Below are 20,505 nucleotides of genomic sequence, written 5' to 3'. Positions count from 1 at the left end.
AACGTGTGTTGCAGCCATGGGGTGTATATATAGGGGCGGACCCCAGCCGTGACACAGGTGTACACGGGAGTAAATCTCTAAATCCTCACCTCGAATGTGTCCCTCCACCGCGGAGTGACACCAATATATAAATGTATTGGAGTGATCCATATAGCTCACTTAACCATAGTTACATACGTGACCTTCGGTCTCAATATTCTGCTGGCCTGGACATTTGGATGCTAATTGTTGTTCTATACTGTATGTTCTGCTGGCCTGGACATTTGGATGCTAATTGTTGTTCTATACTATATGTTCTGCTGGCCTGGACATTTGGATGCTAATTGTTGTTCTATACTGTATGTTCTGCTGGCCTGGACATTTGGATGCTAATTGTTGTTCTATACTGTATGTTCTGCTGGCCTGGATGTTTGGATGCTAATTGTTGTTCTATACTGTATGTTCTGCTGGCCTGGATGTTTGGATACTAATTGTTGTTCTATACTATATGTTCTGCTGGCCTGGACATTTGGATACTAATTGTTGTTCTATACTGTATGTTCTGCTGGCCTGGATGTTTGGATGGTAATTGTTGTTCTATACTATATGTTCTGCTGGCCTGGATGTTTGGATGGTAATTGTTGTTCTATACTATATGTTCTGCTGGCCTGGACATTTGGATGCTAATTGTTGTTCTATACTGTATGTTCTGCTGGCCTGGATGTTTGGATACTAATTGTTGTTCTATACTGTATGTTCTGCTGGCCTGGATGTTCGGATGGTAATTGTTGTTCTATACTATATGTTCTGCTGGCCTGGATGTTTGGATGGTAATTGTTGTTCTATACTGTATGTTCTGCTGGCCTGGATGTTTGGATGGTAATTGTTGTTCTATACTGTATGTTCTGCTGGCCTGGATGTTTGGATACTAATTGTTGTTCTATACTGTATGTTCTGCTGGCGTCCAGGTAATGTGCATGTTTACAGAAAGTGCGGAATCCACTTTGGGTATCAGCATAGAGCAGGACCAGAGTGGAGAGAACAGTGGGATGTAAGTGAAATCCGTAGACTCCTTTTTGTTAATCAATGGATGCATTTCTAACGTCCTCACTTCATGATAGAATGAAGGGTATTGACCATGACAATAGTCAAACTAAGACAGTGGTTATTTATCTAGCCTTTTCTGTGATGTGTGTGCTGAATTCCAAATGGATCCTTAACGTTTAACCCTAGAGACTTTGTGTAGATCTGACTTGTAGACCAGAGGTTCTCAGAAAACTCATAGAGCACTTTGTTCAGCGTAGACCACTGAGGAGACAGAGGAAATTTAGTGAAATCTGTAAAATATGTAGGTAGTTGATCAATGTATTACTTATTTCCGGAGTTACTTCAAGGCATCATTTCGGTTGCTGTGCTCTGTGAATCAAAATGTGGACCATGCTAATAGTCAGAACTTTATTCTGTAATGTACAGTATGTGCTGAATACTAAAATCAACCCCTTACCCCTAGAGACAATGTATATCTGAAAGCAAATGTTATTGTTCCATCTTACCCTCTTTCAGGCAGGTTGAGGTTCTGTCATTCCTTTCTGATTTGCATAAGTGCCTAAAAGGAGGAGTCGGGGCTAGGAGTCCATTTGGATTTCAGCTGGGGAGTGCTGGAGCAGTGTTGACTCTTATTTATGCCTTTCTCCATATATCTCTGTCCCCCTATAGGGAGGCTTTTCCGTTTGTCCAGCTGATGCTCATCCTAACTATGTTGTCTTCTCCCTCAGCCAGATGATGGTGACCCCTACAGCCTAAACCCCCGCTTGTCAGTCTCACTGTCCTCCTTTACACACCAATGCTTCTACAACTCACTTATAACATAGTTATACACACTTTTATACAGCTTGGGGTCACAGCTTCAGAATAGATTAAACGTTGGTTTTGTCACAAGGAAATCTAAAAGGCTTTAGTTGGGTCAGTGTAAAAAAGAAGATTGCTGAACCACCTCTACATAGCATCTCTGGTTATCACATTATTTATTACGTCTGATGGTATCAGTTATTACAACATGAAATTATACACGGTTAGCTTTTATTGTGCTCGTAACACTCAGAAATTCGAATAATACTTTGGCGTGATGTCACTCAGGAAGTTGAACCACCCGTTTGTCACAATGTCACTTCCTGTGCTGCGTTGCAGTGGTACGGGCCACATACACCGGAGGCAGACACAGACCCTGAAGGTGCCTTACTATGTAGGAGCTAGCTTCACCGAGCGATATTCTGGAAAAGACCTGAAGACCGCATCTCCAACCTCAGGAACAGTTGCTGGAAGGAGACGAAACAGAGTAAGTCACAGCCCAACGTTAACGCAACGCACATGCAATGTTTGTATCCTTTTCACACTATGCCTACTGTGCTGGTTTGGATATTTTCCTTTCCTATTGTCTTCTCCAGCATGAGTCCTGCAACTCTATGATGGCGCTGGAAGAGATGGCTTCCGTTTTACAGGCACCTAACCAATTGTGCTATTGTGTTTTTTGCGTTATTTGTAACTTATTTTGTAACAAATGTTTCTGCCACCGTCTCTTCCTCACTACTGTTACTTTGTTTCTCCTTAATTATTTCTTTATATTTTTTGTTTGTTTAAGTTAAATTTTTCTTTTATGTTTTATTTCTTGTTAAACATTTTTTTACTTCAGTTTATTTTAGTACATTTTTCTTAACTGCATTGTTGGTTGAGGGCTTGTAAGTAAGCATTTCACTGTAAGACTACACCTTTTTGTATTCGGTGAATGTGACAAATTACATTTTGATTTGAACAATGGTGGGTGCGTCGCCAGACCAATGCAGTGAAATAATTCTGAAGTTTTAAGATTAGATAAAGTGCATAATTATATCAATTATTTCAATATATTGGATACATTTTTGTGTGTTTTTGTCTTCCAGAGGAAGGCTTGCTGTACCTTGCTCATCATTTCGGAGACTGACTTGTACCAAAGGGCTCAGCAGATGGGAACGCCTACGACTCGGAGATTCAGATCACGATACAGGGATAAGAACCCACAGACATACAGAAGGGTACATTTTAATGGTGGGCACCAATATCTAAAATTCCCACAGACATACACGCATATAATTTAATGCTACACACAAATCACAATTGCTGCTGTCAGACTCTTATTATGATTGCTAAATACTGCACAATTTAAACACTTGCCCCCAAATCCCCCCTTCCCCAAAACGTATAAATATTGGATTATAGATTGTGCCTTCCTGTATTATACTTTTGGTAAAATGTTTATTCTCTTCTACTGAGCCATTTACTTTAGGTTGGTATTCTTATCTTTTATTATTTCTTATTGTTGTTGCATTGTCCAGAAGGAAGATGCAAGTAAGCATTTAATTGGCTGGTGTATACCACATGTATCCTGTATGACTAATAAAACTTGAAAAATATATCAGTATCGCTTGATACTGTTTTGACCTCAATATTGTTTGATTTGGGTTTGATATCGATATGAGCAAGACATATCACGCTATTGGTTTATCCTTCCTGTTAACCTATGCTATTATGTAAAAAAAAAGCATAAATGACTGTTTCTGCATGCACAAAATCCTCTCGCAGATGTTCACATGCTCTCAACTTTATATACTTAACGTGAGCATTTGTCTCCAATAAAAAAATTGCTTGGACATGTGGTGCGGCAGGTAGCCTAGTGGATAGTGTTGGGCCAGTAACCGAAAGGTCGCTGGTTAGAATACCCAAGCTGACAAGGTGAAGTCTGTCTGTGCCCTTGAGCAAGGCTCAAGGGGCGCCGTACTACCATGGCTGACTCTGTAAAACACATTTTACTGCATCTGTGACAATACATTTTTTTTTTCTGGTTTCGGCAATTTAGTTGATTTGGCAATGTGAAACCAACCGGACCAAATGTAAATAAAATACTATAGCTCAGAACTGTGTGTGAAATGCCCTTACTTGCCTGCTGATAGATCATTGACAGAGGATGGGTTTCCCATTGCACTGTTACAATATTTTTTATTAACCAATGTGTTATTAAAAAAATGTAACTGATAGATGCCCATGATTAACATTTTTGATGTGTGGTTGCATGACCTGCTGCCCATCTGCTCTGATTTGAACCTCAATGGAAAAAGTTCTGTTGTTGGAGATCCATTTGATGTTTTGATTGCTCCAGACTTATTTTCCTCCTTGGATTATTTGTTACTTGAACCGAATGTTAAGAAATCAATAGAGAATGCTCTATTCAAGCCAACACACACAAACTGGAGCGTAAGATTTGAGCTGCAATTAGAGAGAGAAAATGCCTTGCAGACATATGGGCTGTGGGGGACCCCCCCCCCCCTCTCTCTCTGCACACTCCTGCAGACAGACTTAACTTCCTGTAGAACTGTGAAACAAACTGACAAGGTGATGGCTGGTTTAAATACAAACACTAGTGTTTCTCTTTTTTAAAAGCCTTGAAATGTATTTTTGAATGAGATGCTGCTCTTTCCCATATTATGCTTTGATAAATATTTAGAAGAACCAACTAAAGGCCTTTAAGGATAGACATCTGAGCCAGTTTATAACTTTTATAGTTAGTACCTGTATATACCATACATTTTTATTACATGGGCTAAATGGAATTATGTAGCTAATGTAATTATATAATTGAATGTACCCTGTGGATTTGCTTGTAGCTTGGTGGATTGCAAATTATTGCACAAATGAATCTGTATTTATTCAAATTAAACAAATATCAAATGTTTCTTTATAATCACTATAATGACCTAGTGTGGTTTTATTTTATTACAGAGACAAATATTTGATCCATGAACAAAATATTTCACATGGATATTTTAATTTGAAAATGTATTTTAGTTTTTCAGTTTCAAGTTCTTGAAAGAAAGTACAAAAAGCAGTCAGGTGAATATGACTATCAAATAATTTCTAATCAAATCCATGGTTCAAATAAATACTGTCTAATCAAATCCATGGTTCAACAACAGCAGATTTGCATTGTCTTTATGGCCATATCTTACATTCAATTGTCTCCACATGTCAATTGATGTGGAAAAGCTGCCATAAGATGTGTTCCCTAGAAAACATTTAATACATTTTAGCATATACAAAAAAATAATACATGGTTAACATTGTTGCACAAGCTTTTCTTGTCCGACTATGGGAATTATAAGCATCTTCAGAATTGGACTAATCAAGGTACCTACACACGTTCAGAAGTGGAGTGAGTTTTCTTTAGGTACATTGGTGACCACATTGGAATATCTGAAATCACTTCTATCACACAGAGCCATACAAGGCTTCTCTCAATGTAGTGTTGTCTTTAGTCCAGAGTCATAGACAATATATACACCAGACCAGAGTCAGACAATATTATGTACATCCGACCAGAGTCAAAGTATTGAAGCATGCCTGATTTGCACTTTTGGGACCATTACACTGGTTCCATTGCACCAGACAAACCAAACAAAGTGCAGCATACTAAATATCAAAGTATTTCAGATATGTATTATTAGACTCAGGTCTGATATCTACTACAAAACATCCATAGCTCTTGCCAGGTCAGCACTCTTCAACGAGCAGTTCTCCTGAACTATATAGCTTTCTTTTGATAGCCCTGAACCCGGTACTGAGCCTGAGTGTGTGTCTCCCACTCTGCCTCTGGGGGGACACAGCCCTCCGGCCCCCAAAGAGCCTCTGCACCTTGGGCCACAACCCCCCCACCTCTGGCCGTAGCACGAGGGTGAGATGGAAGGTAGGAACCAGGTTATGGTCAACGGCTATCTGCTCCACACTACACAGTTCTCCTTGTTGGTCCCCCTGCTCCACACACAGGTCAATGAGCGCCCCCTTGAGGCCGCAAGGCTCACTAGCAGCCAGATGGAGAAGCTCCCGACTGATGTTGTGCAGGAGAGGATCTGGTAGGACCAGTTTGGAACAGCACAGGACAGTGTCCGTAGCGTCTGAGAGGCTCTCGACAATGGTCTTTACAATGTGGGCACAGAGAGACTCCTCCAGTGGACTGTAGAAGAGACCACTGTCAGACTCTGATATCATGGACATGTCTGTGACTGATCCTGGAACAGAAAAGAAAACAATAGGGCTACTTTTCATTCATTGTACTGTATAGTGCTGTAACAATCAGTCTTGAGGTGAACTTTTTCATATGAAGCCTATGGATAAGCAACTATTGATGCCAAGAAAAAAAGTGTTATACTTTTAAATCTGTTTTGGAATCAATATTGCTGCATACCTTTTGTGTGATACATTATTTTGCAACGTTGTAGCAATCCTCCAAAATAAAGCAAAGACAGTAAGTAGGCTACTCTTCACTCAGGCAAAAGGCTGCAGTGCTAAACAAACACTCACCAGTGTCACTATTCCAACTGCGATGATCTTTGTCTGCCAACCGTTGATTGATCCTTTTGATTACGGTTAGTTTCTGCACCAGATTCCCCCAGGACAACCGTTGAGAACCCAGGTCTTCCTGTGGGGAGGAAGGGAACCTGTCGTCCAGCGAGTTGTTATGAGAAAGGGTAAAGTACATGTTTTAAACCCGTTGACGATTAAATAATAAATCAAATAAGTGCTAAGAGTGCGATGTCTTTCACCACCGACCAGACCAGCTGGACTACACCAAAGACAATTATAGAATGGAACTAGCTAAATAAATAGCCGCATAAACACTCCTCCCACATATGGCTACCGACCAATCAAATGATCTCGCACGTTCCCAACGTCCTAACTTAACGTATTAGCGAGTGCCAAGGTCGTCACTAGTTAGCACAGCTACAAGATCATAAAGCCCGCCTATTTCTACAATTCCTATTTTTTAAATCTGAATTTTAAACCTAATCCTTACCTTAACCACACTGCGAACCGTATACCTAACCTTAAATTAAGAAAAAAAATGTTGCATAAATTTTTCCTATATAGCCCATATTTACTTTGTAGCTGTGGTAACTACTGGAAACCAGCTTGCCCTGTAACATTTTGGGTCCTTTGATGAAGCCCCCCCACCTCCCGGAGCCCCGAGCCCTGTGCCCCACCCCCTCTCAGCTCCACCCCTCTCAACTTCACTGTCAAACGCCACGAAACCCACGTAACCCACGTACCCAAAGATAGTATCGACTATCCCCACACCAACCCTTGAAATGTACACAATTTGGTATTTCTCAAGGGAGAAAATGACATTTGGAGACAGTGCATACACTGCAATACTATGTCATGACCCTTGAACAGTAAACGTTCCCAGTTTTGGGGAGAAGTGAACTACATGTTGTTCAACTGGTAATTTAACTACATTTTGCAGTAGCTTGGTGATAGTTTAAAAAGTAGTTCATTACTTTTTGACATGTAGCAGTGTAGCTAACTACTGGAACTACACACTACTTATTTTGCTAAAATAAAATATGGGTAAAGTAGGTAATAGCTTTCTTTTTTTGGTATCCGACCTACCTGATTCTCACTTGAACATATTTTTTGTGTTTAATAAGCTAAATTACAGATTGTATTAACATATAACCCCAAAGTGATTTGTTCTTATAATTAGTAGTCTATGACATTTCAGATTTAGCCTATATATGATGTCATGTTTCACAGAAAATGTTGGATGTTGTGAACTACTTTTTCAACTATATTTTTTCTTAATGGTAGCTTTAGTGTATTTTAATCATCCAGTGTGAAGTAATAGATAACCTATATTTTCAGAGTAGCTACCCCAACACTGAATGTTTCTAGTTATTTCAGGACATTTAATTTAAGCTTTGGGGCATGTTTGCTACCTATAGGCACATCTTGAGTAATTTAACATATCTACAGGGCCTCATTTATAAACGTAGCGTATACATAATATACCCCAAAAACAGTTTTCACACAAAAGTATTTTTAGTTTTGTTTTTTTAACTCTCCAAAAATAGCTTTTAATGAGTTAATCACAGTCTTTGCTGTGATTAATCATGATTCATCTCATATTCAGAATGTGCTCAAATTGAGCTGTAATTAAGATGTTTTTTATATATATACATATAAAAAGCATTACAATAATTTTAATGTCTTAATTTTGTCCAAATTAATGGTTAGTAAAATCAGGTAAATTGATGAAGCACACTTCCTTTAACCTCTATTGTTTTGACATCACATTGCTGTTTTTAGCTGTAGGCCTATAAATGTATGTTTTATGTGTATTTTGAAAGCTTTCAGACAATGCGATTAATCACGATAAAAATTAAATATGCATTAAAATGACAAAAAGTTGACTGGAATTAACTAACCTCTGACAGCCTTAATAAAAACTGAACTTGATATGAGAATGTGCGTAACTCCCTGCAAACTTTAGACCATGCGCTTGCACAATATCTAGTGGTTGAATTGTTACATTGTAAGCAGGCAAGTAGATTTTGTGAAAGTGGGGGGATATGATGATATGCCTTGGCAAGACAAATGGAACATTTCAAGCATTTGCCTTTAGTGAGAAGAGAAAAATGTTTTTTTATCTTTGCAATCTAGAAATAATAATTGATTAATAATTAGAAATATTAATATATTTCCTGTTAATTTATTTCATTTAATTTCCATTTGGTATTTTATTAGGATCGACATTAGCTGTTGCAAAAGCAGCAGCTACTCTTCTTGGGGTCCACACAACATATAATGTTAATGGACAAGATCAGCTCAAGGACAGAACTACAGAAATTAAAAAAGAATAAAGCCACACGTAGCCTACATATCAATGCATACACACAAACTATCTAGGTCAAATTGGCGTTGTGCCGCAAGGTGTTGCTTTATCTGTTTTGTGGAACCAGGTTTGCTGTTTATTTGAGCAAAATGAGATGGAAGGAAGTTCCCATGCAATAAGAGCTCTATATACAGTGGGGAGAACAAGTAGATACACTGCCAATTTTGCAGGTTTTCCTACTTACAAAGCATGTAGAGGTCTGTAATTTTTATCATAGGTAGACTTCAACTGTGAGAGACGGAATCTAAAACAAAATTCAGAAAATCACATTGTATGATTTTTAAGTAATTCCTCGTTCTAGGGGCCGCCCCTCTGGCCGGCGTCGTCCTGCAGCTGGAGCCTTGCGTCAAGGGGGTGGGGGGTACAGTCATACTCCCGCTCCTCCTCTCCGGCGTTTGACGTCGGTTTACTAACCACCGGTCCTGGCATTCATCATTACGCACACCTGCACTTCATCACTTCACTGATTACCTTCCCTATAGTTGTCACTCCCTGAGTTCCATTCCCAAGCAGTATTGACTATATGTTTCTTGTCTGTACACTACTCATGTATCTTGTATTGTTCCATTTGCTTCCCGACTCCCAGCGTCCACGTTACAAACTGATTGGCTCAAACGCATTAAGAAGGAAAGAAATTCCACAAATTAACTTTTAACAAGGCACACCTGTTAATTGAAATGCATTCCAGGTGACTACTTCATGAAGCTGGTAGAGAGAATGCCAAGAGTGTGCAAATTTGTCATCAAGGCAAAGGGTGGCTACTTTGAAGAATCTCAAATACAAAATATATTTTGAGTTGTGTAACACTTTTTTCGTTACTACATAATTCCATGTGTTATTTAATCTTTCTGATGTCTTCACTGTTATTCTACAATGTAGAAAATAGTAAAAAATAAAGAAAAACCCTTGAATGAGTAGGTGTGTCTAAACTTTTGACTGGTACTGTAAGTTCTTGAGGTTCTTGGCGCTTTACAGAACAGCTACCTTGAACCTCAGGATCTTGAATATCGGCCTGGGTCTCTCATCTGGACCGGTGGTGGGTTTTCCAGTCCTGTGGGTGAGCTCCACTTCAGTCTTCCAGTGGTCCATCTTCAATTTCTCAGATCATTTCCCTCACTTTGTCCTCAGACTCCATCTAGGTCTCGTGGAGATTCTGCAATTCTGTCCACAACCATGTTCTGCCTTGATTGTCCCTTGAGTCTGATTTATCTGTCATGGATTCACACACACAACTGATGTCCTCAATGGCTTACAGATTTCTGTCATCTTGCCGTTCTGTCACGTCTGCTCCCGCTCTTCCTCCCTGGTGCTCGTGGGCGCCAGGCTGCCCTGTATTACGCACTCCTGCCATCATTTACACACACCTGCCTTCCCTCGTCACATGCTTCAGCGATATTGGACTCATCTGGACTCACTCAATCATCTGTTTATTACCTCTCCTATATTTGTCAGTTTCCCAGCTCTGTTCCCCGCTGCTGTATTGTTTGTCATATGTCTGTGTTACCCTTGTGCTGACGCTGGTCCTGTCTTGTTCTATGTCTGTTCCCGAATAAATGTCTGACTCCCCATACCTGCTTCTCCTGTCTGGCGTCGGCCCTTACATCATTCTCCTGTTTCAACTCATTGAGCTGACCCTGGGAGAACTGCAAACTGTTCCCCAGGTCCTGGACCTCTCTGGTCATGTTGTACATTATTGTATTAGTTGAATCCACCAGTATTTGGACAAAAAACTTGAAGCTATTTTCTTGTAACAACTGCTTGAACTCTTTTTGGTTGTTTAAAAGACCCACCTGTGATAGAGAGATACCACTGTCCTCAACGGTACTCCCGCTGGCTTTGGTCTTTGTCATGGTAGCTAGCAATGTTACTCCTCGCAGGTCACAGGGAAGATTGAAGTGGAAGTGGATGACTGCTAACTTTGTACTATTAAACTCGGACAAAACAGAGATGCTTGTTCTAGGTCCCAAGAAACAAAGAAGATTGAAAACAAACAGCAGGGATCTAGACAGCCACAAACCCGGGATAATCCGCGGGCCCAGCCACAATGGCTAACCGCATCGCGGGCTGTGTTCAATCCCTCAAGAAAACCCCACTATCTTGATAGGCAGCTAGCTAGTAGCTAGGCTAGCTGCTACACCAAATAGCTCCTCAGACCCATCCTTGGTCAGCACTGGACAGAGAGTAGCAGTCCCAGCAACTGATACCAAAAAAAAAACTTTCCAATATACATTCAAAACAACAAACTTTCCAAAACACCAAACCGAGCTTTCCCTCATTGTTCGTTCAACAGGATCGCCCATTATCATTGTAGAAAAATAATCACACACACATACGTTCTATGTATTAAAGTCAATAGACAAGACACTGCTTTCTTTAACATTTGGACTCCAATGGGACACAATGGTCATGTAGATACGACCATAAAATTGCAACCATTGATGGCTACCAGATTATCACCTGGGCTTCGTTTTTCAAAATGTTTAATCTAGATCAGATTATCTCGATTCTGCAAAACTGCATTTAGACGGTCAACACAATTCTGATCTTTTTTTTTTACTAAATTGTTATTTTGACCAGTCAGATTAGTTCTAAAAACAAATCTGATGTTGAAGAGATCTGATGTGAATGGTCAAAAGACCAATTATTGGAAAATATATCAGAATTGGGCTGGCTAACTAAGCCCAGCCTAATTTTATTTTGTTGCAATCCAGGATCAGATCGAGCTGGGTGTTTTTGAGCCAGTTTTTCAGAAAATAATCTGATAGGATAATTTTGATCCATATACCACAATATCAAAATCACAGAATCCATATTTCAGTGCATTGAACAGGCCTACACCATGCCATCTACTGGACAGGTTAGGGCACTATTTCTACACTGTAAACTACATACATGAAGGTACCTAAGATGAAACATAATATAGCCTGAATATCACTTGTAAGTACATTAATTTATTTGACACTTCTCAATATAACTGACCACATACCAGGGTAAAACGACTGCCCCCTTTCATTAAAACCACAGAAGTTCAAGGCCAATCGCAGTACTACAGGCATTAGCAGAAAACAGGATCCCCCATGATAGTGTATGGAAATATGGCAATCTTCGTGTAAACATTTTTTAAAGACAATTATTGTACAAATAATTGCTTCTAATACATCAGATGTATGTCCTTGAACCAATTATTTTAATATCGCACTCAAAAGAAGAAGATAATGTACAGGGACTGCTAAAATAATGGAAACACAATTAAATGAGGGATTATAGAAAGGGAGGAGCAAAATGGAGTCGTGGTCAGATTTGCCAAAAGGAGTGCGGCGGAAGGGAATTTGTGCATCGCGGAAGTTAGAGTAGCAGTGATCCAGAGTTTTGCCAGTGCGAGTGCTACAGTCAATATGCTGATGGAATTTAGGTAGCCTTGTTCTTAAATTTGTTTTGTTAAAAATCCCCAGCTACAATAAATGCATCCTTGGGATATATGGTTTCCAGTTTGCATAAAGTCCAGGGAAGTTCCTTGAGGGCCGTCGTGGTATCAGCTTGGGGGGGATATACAAGGCTGTGACAATGACCGAGGACAATTCTCTTGGGAGATAATATGGTCTGCATTTGATTGTGAGGAATTCTAGGTCAGGTGAACAAAAGGACTTGAGTTTCTGTATGTTGTTACAATTACACCATGAGTAGTTAATCATGAAAGATATACCCCCACCCTTCTTCTTCACGGAGAGACGTTTATTCCTGTCGGAGCGACGTACAAAGAATCCAGGTGGCTATACCGACTCTGACGGCATTTCCCGAGAGATCCATGTTTCCGTATAACTTGCCACGGTTATAACGAGAGATCAACCTGCTGATTTATTTTTGTGTGTTATTGTTTGCAAGCAGGTTTGCTTCAACACATACGTGCATGTAATAGCGTTCGTTTTAAGAAATCCATTGGTAATGGCAAAGATGGTGTATAATGAAGATGATGCATAAAAGGCTGTTTACCATTGAGAAAAATCTAGTTTCATGTCCGTGTAGGTGAGCATTCCCTCTTTCGTGTGAGCATGCTTTCCCGCATGAACCTTGACCCTTTTTTTCAATGGGAAACTGTCCAATAACAGCTGGCTCTGGTTTTTGTTCAATTAAATAAAATAAATGAAATATGGCTCAAGTAATTAGAACTGATAGGGTTTTAGACCTATCATAAATTCTAGTGATTTAGCAACGTCTGGTAATGCAGAAGCCTACTGATCGCCAGGTGGCGACATCAACTCGTGGGACGTGGGACGTGGGACATCCAACTGTGTAACGGTTCTCTTGTGGTGAAGGAGAGTCGGACCAAAATGCAGCGTGTAGATTGCGATCCATGTTTAATAAACAAACGTAAAACACGAATCAATACAAACACTACAAAACAAAGAACGTAATGAACGTAACGAAAACCGAAACAGCCTATACTTGTGTAAACTAACACAGCGACAGGAACAAGGACACTAAGGACAATCACCCACGAAACACACAAAGAATATGGCTGCCTAAATATGGTTCCCAATCAGAGACAACGATAAACACCTGACTCTGATTGAGAACCACTTCAGACAGCCATAGACTTAACTAGAACACCCCACAAGCTACAATCCTAATACCAACACACCACATACAAAAACCCATGCCACACCCTGGCCTGACCAAATAAATGAAGATAAACACAAAATACCTCGACCAGGGCGTGACAAACTGATTTGTTCTTGGGCCAGGCCTGGGAAGAGGAATTTTGGTAGTGGTGTATGGGTAACAGTTATGATTGACAAGACGAGACCAGAATTACAAGGTGTAACAAACAATGAATAAACCAACAAGAACAAAACACTGACAGTTGTCTTTGGCACTATTTTTACTTAACTAGGCAAGTCAGTTAAGAACTAATTCTTATTTACAATGACGGCCTAGGAACAGTCGGTTAACTGCAGAACGACAGATTTTAACCTTGTCGCCCCAACACACACACTCTCTCTCTCTCTCTCTCTCTCTCTCTCTCTCTCTCTCTCTCTCTCTCTCTCTCTCTCTCTCTCTCTCTCTCTCTCTCTCTCTCTCTCTCTCTCTCTCTCTCTCTCTCTCTCTCTCTCTCTCTCCTAGTTTTGTTTAAGAATTTTCTTAACAGAATCCCCTCACCACACACACACACACACACACACACACACACACACACACACACACACACACACACACACACACACACACACACACACACACACACACACACACACACACACACACACACACACACACACACACACAAAAAGACAGGGGTGTACATAGCTTAGGCCGTCCCAATGCTGGCTAGCCTAACATTGCATACCACTGCAGATAGAAGCAGAGTTTACAGATTGGATATGGTTCTGTCCATGCTACAATAGCTGTCTGTAGAACATTGCAGTGTTCCATCAATTAAATTCATCCCAAATTCTTCTGAAAGAGTTTTCTCTTCACAGTAAAATACGTATGACAAAAGGATTATATCAGAACAAGTTTGTTCAGAATACCATTGACTAAGTGAACAGCTAGTATGGCAACAGTTCAACATATTGACCCCTGAAACGAGTCCTGTCCAGAATGCCCAGATAGTTTGAATTACTCAACATTAAGCGTGGAGCACCTAGGCTATATCTGAAGTTGCTGTGTGCAGAGCAATACAGTGTTAGCATTGACATAAAGAACAGTGGGTCTCAGCGAGATTCTCCAACCATTACAGATCTGTTTCTGCCTCCTCCAGCATTAAATCACACAACCCTAAAGAGTGCATTATCTTCACTCCAAACTCCAGTCACAGATGCAGAGTCAGGCAGAGGGACAGAGACAGACAGAGGGACAGAGACAGAAAAAGTGTCAGAGGCAGAAAGAGACAGAGAGAAAGACCTCTCTGCTCAGGGCTGCAGTATATTCTAATTGAACATGGCCTCTGCTCCAAATTCCAGGCAACTCCAGAGTCAGAGAAAAAGAGAGAAAGAGAGAGGAGAACCAGAGAAAATAGTGTGAAAGAGAGAGGCAGAAAGAGGAAAGTAACTACAGAGATAGACAGACAGAGGCAGACAGGGATACAGAGGCAGAGCTACAGGCAGAGACAGAGATAGACAGACAGAGGCAGGGGCAGAGGCAGACAGAGAAACAGAGGTAGACATACAAGCAGAGACAGAGATAGACAGACAGAGGCAGAGGCAGACAGAGAAACAGCAGCAGAGATACAGGCAGAGACAGAGATAGACAGACAGAGGCAGAGGCAGACAGAGAAACAGCAGCAGAGATACAAGCAGAGACAGAGATAGACAGACAGAGGCAGAGGCAGACAGAGAAACAGCAGCAGAGCTACAGGCAGAGACAGAGATAGACAGACAGAGGCAGGGGCAGAGGCAGACAGAGAAACAGAGGTAGAGATACAAGCAGAGACAGAGATAGACAGACAGAGGCAGAGGCAGACAGAGAAACAGCAGCAGAGATACAGGCAGAGACAGAGATAGGCAGACAGAGGCAGAGGCAGACAGAGAAACAGCAGCAGAGATACAAGCAGAGACAGATAGAGAGACAGAGGCAGGGGCAGAGGCAGACAGAGATACAGAGGTAGAGATACAAGCAGAGACAGAGATAGAGAGACAGAGGCAGGGGCAGAGGCAGACGGAGAAACAGAGGTAGAGATACAAGCAGAGACAGAGATAGACAGACAGAGGCAGAGGCAGACAGAGAAACAGCAGCAGAGATACAGGCAGAGACATAGTAGGATAAACACACTACCATATTCCTATGTTTACTCAGCTCTACAGAATCTTGAGATAAAGACAGGGTTCCATTACAGGGGTGCTGGGAACTTTCATAACAAATCCTAACTTTAATTTATATTAAAAAATAGACCCACATTACTGTTAAAGTTACTCCCATTACTGTCACTCATAACTGTTTTCAAGCTTGGTCCAGCTCAGATTGTCAAGACACATTTTTTAAGGTGAGCTAATTGGATAGGATTACCTTTAACCCATCTAAACTGGTCGGTACGGTTCATTTGAATGTGGAATCCCTCTGGTCTGGATTTTAGCCTTGAATGGCATGACATTTTCTCTTCAGGCACTTTACCCATACAATAAAAGTGTCATAATACAATATCAGTGTCATAATACACTATCAGTGTCATAATACACTATCAGTGTCATAATACAATATCAGTGTCATAATACAATATCAGTGTAATAATACAATATCAGTGTCATAATACAAAATCAGTGTAATGATACAATATCAGTGTCATAATACAATATCAGTGTCATAATACACTATCAGTGTAATAATACACTATCAGTGTCATAATACAATATCAGTGTAATAATACAATATCAGTGTAATAATACACTATCAGTGTCATAATACAATATCAGTGTCATAATACACTATCAGTGTCATAATACACTATCAGTGTCATAATACAATATCAGTGTAATAATACAATATCAGTGTAATAATACAATATCAGTGTCATAATACAATATCAGTGTCATAATACAATATCAGTGTCATAATACAATATCAGTGTCATAATACAATATCAGTGTAATAATACACTATCAGTGTCATAATACAATATCAGTGTCATAATACAATATCAGTGTAATAATACACTATCAGTGTCATAATACACTATCAGTGTCATAATACAATATCAGTGTCATAATACAATATCAGTGTAATAATACAATATCAGTGTCATAATACAATATCAGTGTCATAATACAATATCAGTGTCATAATACAATATCAGTGTAATAATACAATATCAGTGTCATAATACAATATCAGTGTAATAATACAATATCAGTGTCATAATACAATATCAGTGTAATAATACAATATCAGTGTCATAATACAATATCAGTGTCATAATACAATATCAGTGTAATAATACACTATCAGTGTCATAATACACTATCAGTGTCATAATACAATATCAGTGTCATAATACAATATCAGTGTAATAATACACTATCAGTGTCATAATACACTATCAGTGTCATAATACACTATCAGTGTCATAATACAATATCAGTGTAATAATACACTATCAGTGTAATAATACACTATCAGTGTCATAATACACTATCAGTGTCTTAATACAATATCAGTGTAATAATACAATATCAGTGTCATAATACAATATCAGTGTCATAATACAATATCAGTGTCATAATACAATATCAGTGTCATAATACAATATCAGTGTCATAATACAATATCAGTGTCATAATACAATATCAGTGTCATAATACAATATCAGTGTCATAATACAATATCAGTGTCATAATACACTATCAGTGTCATAATACAATATCAGTGTAATAATACAATATCAGTGTCATAATACAATATCAGTGTCATAATACAATATCAGTGTCATAATACAATATCAGTGTCATAATACAATATCAGTGTAATAATACAATATCAGTGTCATAATACAATATCAGTGTCATAATACAATATCAGTGTAATAATACAATATCAGTGTAATAATACAATATCAGTGTCATAATACACTATCAGTGTCATAATACAATATCAGTGTCATAATACAATATCAGTGTCATAATACAATATCAGTGTCATAATACACTATCAGTGTCATAATACAATATCAGTGTCATAATACAATATCAGTGTCATAATACAATATCAGTGTCATAATACAATATCAGTGTCATAATACACTATCAGTGTCATAATACAATATCAGTGTCATAATACAATATCAGTGTCATAATACAATATCAGTGTCATAATACAATATCATTGTAATAATACACTATCAGTGTCATAATACAATATCAGTGTAATAATACAATATCAGTGTAATAATACACTATCAGTGTCATAATACAATATCAGTGTCATAATACAATATCAGTGTCATAATACAATATCAGTGTCATAATACAATATCAGTGTCATAATACACTATCAGTGTCATAATACAATATCAGTGTCATAATACACTATCAGTGTCATAATACAATATCAGTGTCATAATACACTATCAGTGTCATAATACAATATCAGTGTAATGATACAATATCAGTGGCATAATACAATATCAGTGTCATAATACACTATCAGTGTAATAATACACTATCAGTGTCATAATACAATATCAGTGTAATAATACAATATCAGTGTAATAATACACTATCAGTGTCATAATACAATATCAGTGTCATAATACACTATCAGTGTCATAATACACTATCAGTGTCATAATACAATATCAGTGTAATAATACAATATCAGTGTAATAATACAATATCAGTGTCATAATACAATATCAGTGTCATAATACAATATCAGTGTAATAATACAATATCAGTGTCATAATACAATATCAGTGTAATAATACAATATCAGTGTCATAATACAATATCAGTGTCATAATACAATATCAGTGTCATAATACAATATCAGTGTAATAATACACTATCAGTGTCATAATACAATATCAGTGTAATAATACAATATCAGTGTCATAATACAATATCAGTGTAATAATACAATATCAGTGTCATAATACAATATCAGTGTAATAATACAATATCAGTGTCATAATACAATATCAGTGTAATAATACAATATCAGTGTCATAATACAATATCAGTGTCATAATACAATATCAGTGTAATAATACACTATCAGTGTCATAATACACTATCAGTGTCATAATACACTATCAGTGTCATAATACAATATCAGTGTAATAATACACTATCAGTGTATAATACACTATCAGTGTCATAATACACTATCAGTGTAATAATACAATATCAGTGTCATAATACAATATCAGTGTCATAATACAATATCAGTGTCATAATACAATATCAGTGTAATAATACAATATCAGTGTCATAATACAATATCAGTGTCATAATACAATATCAGTGTCATAATACAATATCAGTGTCATAATACAATATCAGTGTCATAATACAATATCAGTGTCATAATACAATATCAGTGTCATAATACAATATCAGTGTCATAATACAATATCAGTGTCATAATACAATATCAGTGTAATAATACACTATCAGTGTCATAATACAATATCAGTGTAATAATACAATATCAGTGTCATAATACAATATCAGTGTCATAATACAATATCAGTGTCATAATACAATATCAGTGTCATAATACAATATCAGTGTCATAATACACTATCAGTGTCATAATACAATATCAGTGTCATAATACAATATCAGTGTCATAATACAATATCAGTGTCATAATACAATATCAGTGTCATAATACACTATCAGTGTCATAATACAATATCAGTGTCATAATACAATATCAGTGTCATAATACAATATCAGTGTCATAATACAATATCAGTGTCATAATACAATATCAGTGTAATAATACAATATCAGTGTCATAATACAATATCAGTGTCATAATACAATATCAGTGTCATAATACAATATCAGTGTCATAATACAATATCAGTGTCATAATACAATATCAGTGTAATGATACAATATCAGTGGCATAATACAATATCAGTGTCATAATACACTATCAGTGTAATAATACACTATCAGTGTCATAATACAATATCAGTGTAATAAATGTAAATGTAAATGTAAATGTAATAATACAATATCAGTGTCATAATACAATATCAGTGTCATAATACAATATCAGTGTAATAATACAATATCAGTGTCATAATACAATATCAGTGTAATAATACAATATCAGTGTCATAATACAATATCAGTGTCATAATACAATATCAGTGTCATAATACAATATCAGTGTAATAATACACTATCAGTGTCATAATACAATATCAGTGTAATAATACAATATCAGTGTAATAATACACTATCAGTGGCATAATACACTATCAGTGTCATAATACAATATCAGTGTCATAATACAATATCAGTGTCATAATACAATATCAGTGTCATAATACAATATCAGTGTCATAATACACTATCAGTGTCATAATACAATATCAGTGTCATAATACAATATCAGTGTCATAATACAATATCAGTGTAATAATACAATATCAGTGTCATAATACAATATCAGTGTAATAATACAATATCAGTGGCATAATACAATATCAGTGTCATAATACAATATCAGTGTCATAATACAATATCAGTGTCATAATACAATATCAGTGTCATAATACAATATCAGTGTAATGATACAATATCAGTGGCATAATACAATATCAGTGTCATAATACACTATCAGTGTAATAATACAATATCAGTGTCATAATACACTATCAGTGTCATAATACAATATCAGTGTAATGATACAATATCAGTGTAATAATATCAGTGTCATAATACACTATCAGTGTAATAATACACTATCAGTGTCATAATACAATATCAGTGTAATAATACAATATCAGTGTAATAATACACTATCAGTGTCATAATACAATATCAGTGTCATAATACACTATCAGTGTCATAATACACTATCAGTGTCATAATACAATATCAGTGTAATAATACAATATCAGTGTAATAATACAATATCAGTGTCATAATACAATATCAGTGTCATAATACAATATCAGTGTAATAATACAATATCAGTGTCATAATACAATATCAGTGTAATAATACAATATCAGTGTCATAATACAATATCAGTGTAATAATACAATATCAGTGTCATAATACAATATCAGTGTCATAATACAATATCAGTGTCATAATACA

The 20,505-nt window shown here is 37.3% G+C and overlaps 1 protein-coding gene and 1 long non-coding RNA gene across 2 annotated transcripts; one reads left to right on the top strand and one right to left on the bottom strand.

Annotated features, from left to right (window-relative positions):
• Positions 1-1,993: 1,993 nt before the first annotated feature.
• LOC118369846 (uncharacterized) lies at positions 1,994-3,927 on the top strand. The gene is made up of 2 exons (XR_004822687.2): positions 1,994-2,314; positions 2,916-3,927. It is a non-coding gene; the product is annotated as an uncharacterized LOC118369846 (long non-coding RNA).
• Positions 3,928-5,067: 1,140 nt separating this feature from the next.
• Positions 5,068-6,673, bottom strand: LOC118369845 (DNA damage-inducible transcript 4 protein-like). The gene is made up of 2 exons (XM_035754586.1): positions 6,364-6,673; positions 5,068-6,071 (listed from the first exon to the last, which is right to left on the bottom strand). The coding sequence occupies exons 1-2, from the start codon at positions 6,539-6,541 to the stop codon at positions 5,557-5,559; spliced, it is 693 nt and encodes a 230-aa protein (XP_035610479.1). The 5' UTR covers positions 6,542-6,673; the 3' UTR covers positions 5,068-5,556.
• Between the last annotated feature and the right edge of the window lie 13,832 nt (positions 6,674-20,505).

Source organism: Oncorhynchus keta, chromosome 36 (genome assembly GCF_023373465.1).
Source record: "Oncorhynchus keta strain PuntledgeMale-10-30-2019 chromosome 36, Oket_V2, whole genome shotgun sequence".
Classification (NCBI taxonomy): domain Eukaryota; kingdom Metazoa; phylum Chordata; class Actinopteri; order Salmoniformes; family Salmonidae; genus Oncorhynchus; species Oncorhynchus keta.
Note: the sequence above shows the minus strand (reverse complement) of the source record. Positions and strands in the feature narration are given on the sequence as shown.